This window comes from Chiroxiphia lanceolata, chromosome 1, assembly GCF_009829145.1.
Source record: "Chiroxiphia lanceolata isolate bChiLan1 chromosome 1, bChiLan1.pri, whole genome shotgun sequence".
NCBI classification, from domain to species: domain Eukaryota; kingdom Metazoa; phylum Chordata; class Aves; order Passeriformes; family Pipridae; genus Chiroxiphia; species Chiroxiphia lanceolata.
In genome coordinates this window covers 142621975-142627974 of record NC_045637.1, presented here as the reverse complement: position 1 = coordinate 142627974, position 6000 = coordinate 142621975, and the positions used below count along the sequence as shown (strand labels likewise).

The window sequence follows — 6000 nt, the reverse complement described above, 5'->3', positions numbered from 1 at the left end:
TTACTGAAAAGGATACCATTACTTTGCTATCAGGATTTTGTATGTTTTTAGCAAAAGAAAATGTATATCATTTGAAAGACTGATTGGGTTTGTGGAAGGTGGAAATAGGTGATCTGACTGTTTTATTCTTGTATTTTATCCCATGACTCCAGTGCTCTCAAGTCCCAGGGAACAGTGTCTGTCAGAATGATATATATCACTGACAAACAATAAAATATAAACAGCAAATCAAATATAAACAAGTCCCCAGATGGAAAGAGGAATTAGGGAAACATCTCTGGGCTGCATACAGATGCAATATTGAACCAATTACCAATGCATAAATGACCAAACAAGTGGCCCACTGGCTCAACATATAAAAATAATTCATTAAGACAATGATGTTTGAAGGGACAGGTTTATTATATCTCCCACACCTTTTCATTTCTGAGCCGGTGATCAAAGCAATAATGAAAACCTTTATCCAGAAAACATTTACAGCAAAACACAATGTATTTGTGCTGTTAATTAAAATGCTATATTGTTCTCCTCCCTTCTCACATCCAGGGTGATTCTCTAACTTTGCAATGGCATTTCTCACAAAGTAATGCTTAAAAAACTACACTAAACACAACATAATCCTAAATAATAATTCTTTTTTAATAACCTGGTATAGAATACCTTGCAAACAAAAGACACTCATTCAGATTTAATGACAGGTACTGTATTTTTGGCAACCCTGGAACAAACCAAAGAAAAAGCAAAGAATTATTCTATAACCATGAGGGAAAGAAACATCCATCTAAATGTAGAGGATTCATATGGCAAAACTAAAGAAAAAATCCACACTTACAGCAGATTTTTTTTTTTAATTCTTAGTGCAAGAAACATAACCAAGTTAATCACAGAGTCAGTACTAATTAAGAATATGGAAAATTCTCCTATACAGAGGTAGAGTCCAGTGCACAAGGCTAAAACGATATTCAATAGTCTAAACAAGACTGAGCCAGGTTTTACGGAATCCACTTTTTAAAGTATCAGACTGTATGTACATACATACAATAAATAGACTATACAATCTTTAAAGTAGTTTAATAAACTTCACAAAAATTATAGTAGATGCATTGATATCTTTACATAATCCAAAGTTCATATCTCTATCACCCAGAAATGGATAAAACCAATATTCCTGATATCAAGTTAAATGGAAAATAGTTTAGCAAAGTGTTGATAAATCAAAATATTTTACACATTTTAAAGCCTAAATTTATGCTTACAAAGGATGAATTTCAAATGCTCTGAAAATGTTCCTTTTGATACTATCTGTAAAGAAGTTTCAAATGCTGTAATTTGTTATAAACACTTGCCTTACATTCCATGTTCAAGGGAAAAATGGACTTGGATACTCACAGTTCTGATGCATTGGCACAACAAGAAGTGATGAGAATTAGATTATTTTAAAGGCCCAAAGGACACCAGGAGAATTTATGGATGAAACCTTCATGTCTTGAACTACATAAATCACATTAGAAAGTTAACAGAAAACTGTTGGGTTTTACTACTTCAAACCTGTCGGTGCCTTTCCGCCCGGAGGCACCTGATTAGCATCGCTCTGGGAGTCAAATGTGCATCTCTGGGCCCCCAGGTTTGCTACAAAGCCCATAGGGCTTAACAAAAACAAACATGGAATCTTTTATGGGTTACAACAGCAGTGCATAAATCAGGGACGTCTGTTGCCATTCATTTCAGTGATAGTCACAAGGAAAGGATTTCAGGGAACTGAGAGCTTTCCGCTGTATCTTTCTAAACTGTGCAAAAAAAACTGGGAAAAAAAGAAAATCACCCTGGGGCATTACGAAGCAAATATGCTTCTACTGACAAGTTATTTTCTACAAAAGGTTCTTTCAATTGCCGAGGGGGCAACAGCCACAGCAAAGAGGGAAACAGTAACAACAGTAAGAGCTTAATAATCAGAGTTGGAAATTATGTTCACAGTTCGGTTACTTTTAATTTCTATAAGCACCTACGCTGAAAAACACGAGGGTTTGTATTTTAGCTTCCAAATCAAATCTCCTTGTGACAAATACCTTGTTAAGATTTCCATTCTGCTCTTCTACAGGCCTTCTCATTGGAACAATTTTTTTATTATTTTTTATTTTATACAAACAGACTCACTTTGATTTAAAGTAAACATATAAAAATCGAGAATATTGCTTGCAACAATGGACCTGGAGGTGAAGGAATGAACTAGTCAGGCCATACAAAAAAAAAATCTCCCTCAAAATGAATGAATTCTGCTAAACTTCTAATGCTATGAAAATCTGCAAAAAGGATCACAAGATCTGTTGCAAATTTCAGAGATTTGGCCCAAGTCTTATCATCATCATCTCAAGACTTTAACAACTGTATCTTTATATTACGGAAAAATAAATGATTCCAAGAACTCAGGAAGGCACACACACGCAAGTATACTATAAATAAAATACATCATGAAATTACTAAGATCTTCTGATCCCTGTACACACTTTTGGTTCAGCACTATGGTCAAGTTCTCTCTTTTGAAATACAATAAAAGGCATACAAGAAATGTAACATATGCATAATAATTAAGAAGAATAATGCTAATAAGACAGCTTACAGAGAAAAGTGCAGTGAAAAAAACCCAATGCTATTTATCCAGGGGCTTGTGCTACTGTAAATACAGACTTTGTATTTCCTGCTGTGCAAGGGGAAGAATTTATCCTGGGAAGCAGCGATGAGGAATGCAAAAAAACCCAACAACAACAACAACAAAAAAGATATTAAGAGAAACCTTTAAGATGGAAATCTCCCAACTTCTTCTCCTCTAGTGCACAGTCATCTGACTACATGGTTTATTTTCATGCTGCCATTTCCCTTCATGAGTACAGTATAATAGAAAATGGCACAGTTCTTAAATATTTTTCTGCCTCTACTTCATTTTTTTGTTTCTTCTTTCAAGCACCTGATTTGCTGTTTCCACATAAAAACTGTAAAGCTGTTAGTGAAAGTGAGAAAAAAATTGTTGCTCATCATCTCTCCCGAACACCGATTTCTCCACTTCTCCTTCCTGTAGGTTTTCACTCGTGTGCTACACAATGGGGAGGCACTGTAAAGGCAGCTTGACGGATTTAAAAATAAAAAAATTGAAAGTCTTTTTTCTTTATCCCCCCGCCCCCAGCCCACTCTGAAAAAAATGGATGGATGAAACAGTACGTCCGTAGGAATATTCCAGTCTCCTCTGTTAGGAGATAATCGCAGGGGACCATCTAACCACAGTCAGATTGTCAGCACTGACCGACCGTTTCTTTGCAGCTTTCCTGAAGTCCTTGTATTTATCTTCACACAAGCGAGAAATGGCCTGTAAAAGACGAAAAAACCCTCAGTTGCATTGCCCCCAGCTGTACAGGTAAAGTAAGGCTAAATGCAGATTCCTACATTTAGGTAGAATTACAAGAAGTCACTTCATTAAGCAAAACACATGAAGGAGCTTCTCCCCAAACCCTCACTCTCAGTTCATTAGTCTTAAAAGAAAGGCTTGCATTGCCCCACACTTTTGAAGAACTCAGAGAGCAAATCCCAAGCCTTTTCTTTTCAGGTTAACCATCACAAATCTCACTGAGGGAGCTGACAGTGCTTATCCACTGCTACAAGGCAACTGATATATAGCACTTCATCGGTGAAAAATTGCAGAAAACTTAATAAAACAATTGTAGAATATGTAAGCACATTTGGAGAATTTATAAAGAGGATGGCTCTTAAGTTTTTTATTTTCTAAAAAGTTTCATAGTGATTTTTTTTTTCTCTACTGAGAAATGCTCTGGCAGAACACTTGCCCCGCTTTGTTTCCAGAGCTAATATTTATTTGCCTTTCGGAAGCAGGTGGTGATTTCTGTGAGATCAGGCTATCCTACATAGTGCCAGAGGAAAATGTAACTCATATTCGGAATACTTTAATTTGCATTACAAATACACAGCAATTTTAAAGCCTTTTAAAGAAAGAGACAAACATTATTCAAGCACTGACTACTTTTATACTATACTGGATTTAACGTTTTATGTTTCTCCTACTGTTTTTAGTGAAGTCTAAAACAAGTATTTATGACAGACCTCACATGCATAAATATACTGTGCCCTAAAACAGCCTGTCTATTAGAGTTCATATGGCTAGGACAGGATACAGTTGGCATCAGTAGAGATGTCATCTCTGGTGATCAAACACGCAGAACTGCAGAGAAAGCTCACTGCAAGGAGTACTCAAGGTCAAATTAAAAAATAAGATGAACTAAAGCAGTATTTTTATTTACTCAGGAATGGTTTCAAGCGGTATCTCAAGATAAGATGTTTAATAAAAAGTACTGTACAAACAAAACCAGTACAAATGTTTGATTATGAAACAAGGCATTACAAATAATTAAACAGCCTGACTCTATGGATCATCATTTTCTTTCTTGATTTTTACTTCTACAGCACAGTGAGTTGTAGCAGTGAAGAGTCCTTTAATTTTAATAGTCCTGCAAAAACCAGAGGCAGGTATGACAGAAGTACACAATTCACATCTGAGGGCAAGGTCACCTAATGCTTTGGTCAAGCCAGCCAGAAAACATCATTAAATTAAAAAACAAAACAAAACTAAACGAACAAACAAAAACTCCAAAATCACACACAGAAAAAACCCAACCCCGCAAAACAATAAAAACTACCACCATCACTAAGAGACCAATTACTACTTTTCAGTTGAAAACTGAATTTCCTTTTAGTAAGACTACTCTTGAACACAGTTTTCTTTCATGGTGCACATGAAGAGAACAAGAGAATAAAATAACACAAATACTCCTATTGCCTTTTAGACCATAATTTAACTCACTTAAAACTGCTTAATAACATTTTATTTAATTTAACCAGGAACTTAATGGACTAAGAGTTTATGCAATTCAATCAGATTTAAAATTCAATAGGTCAAAAGTGTTTATTCATGAAATAGGTATGGCTTGACAGATAGGTACACTGAGATGGAACTCAGCTTCTTTTTGCTGCCAAATCAGACTACTACTTTAGGCATCAAACAGTCAGAGAAGGTAATCACTTCAAAATTGCCTGCTTCACAGGAAAACTTCTGTTCTGGGACTTGGTCAGACAAAATGAAATTTTGCTTGGAAGTGGCATTTAATATTTTGAATCTCTAGGCTATGCTGATTAATTGTATGGATAAGAAACACAGTGACTCCCACTTAAAGCACTTCTGAACCTAAAGGTACCTCTTCATTTGCAAGTATTTTACAGAATTGACATTTGGAGCCTATTGGGCAAGGTAGTTAATCAACTTTAGAGTAACATATGGGGAAACAAGACAAAAGTAGAAAACTGTAAATATTTATTATTATCTTTCAGTTAAAATATATCCAGATAGTTTATAAACACCTTTCTGTCACCTGATTTCTGCTGCTTTTATTGCTAGGAAAAAAATATTTTTTGACAGTTGCAAGGGACCATTTCTCATATGAAATCAAAACATTATTTAAAACAGCAACACTATTCCATCAAGTGAAATTTTGTTGGAATTGACTGAAATATATGTAATCAGCTAGAATGAATATATATACATTCTTCCATTATATACATGCACACAGAACTACAGTCAGTTCCTCCGCTGAGTTATGTGAATCTAGATGAGAATTTGTCACTGGGGAAGGGGACGAGTAAGGTGAAAGGAGGTGGGAGAATGGCAGTAGTAGTAGTAGTAGTACTAGTAGTTGTAGCAAGTAGTAGTAGTGTAAATATTGGCTGCATGCATGTTTGTGCAGGGCAGGAAAGCAGCATGGCTGGCTATGGCTTCACTACCAGGAATGCACAAAGGCACACAACTGGCAGTGCTGCACAGCCTCCACTAATTGACAAACCAGAGAAAACAGCAGGGACAGGTAGCACCAAGTCTGGAAAAGTTGTATAAGAAGAAAATGTATTGTTATGGTGGTGGTTCTTCTTAGTTTATAGAGCATGAAA

General features: G+C 35.7%; 1 protein-coding gene across 4 annotated transcripts in view; it reads right to left on the bottom strand.

Annotated features, from left to right (window-relative positions):
* Positions 1-384: 384 nt before the first annotated feature.
* Positions 385-6000, bottom strand: part of CCNY (cyclin Y) — a 123132-nt gene continuing 117516 nt past the window's right edge. For all 4 annotated transcript variants that reach the window (XM_032685705.1, XM_032685714.1, XM_032685717.1 and 1 more), the window contains one exon: positions 385-3358. In XM_032685705.1, the coding sequence (XP_032541596.1) occupies positions 3242-3358 (117 nt within the window). In that variant the 3' untranslated portion in view covers positions 385-3241. The remainder of the gene's footprint in view (positions 3359-6000) is intronic.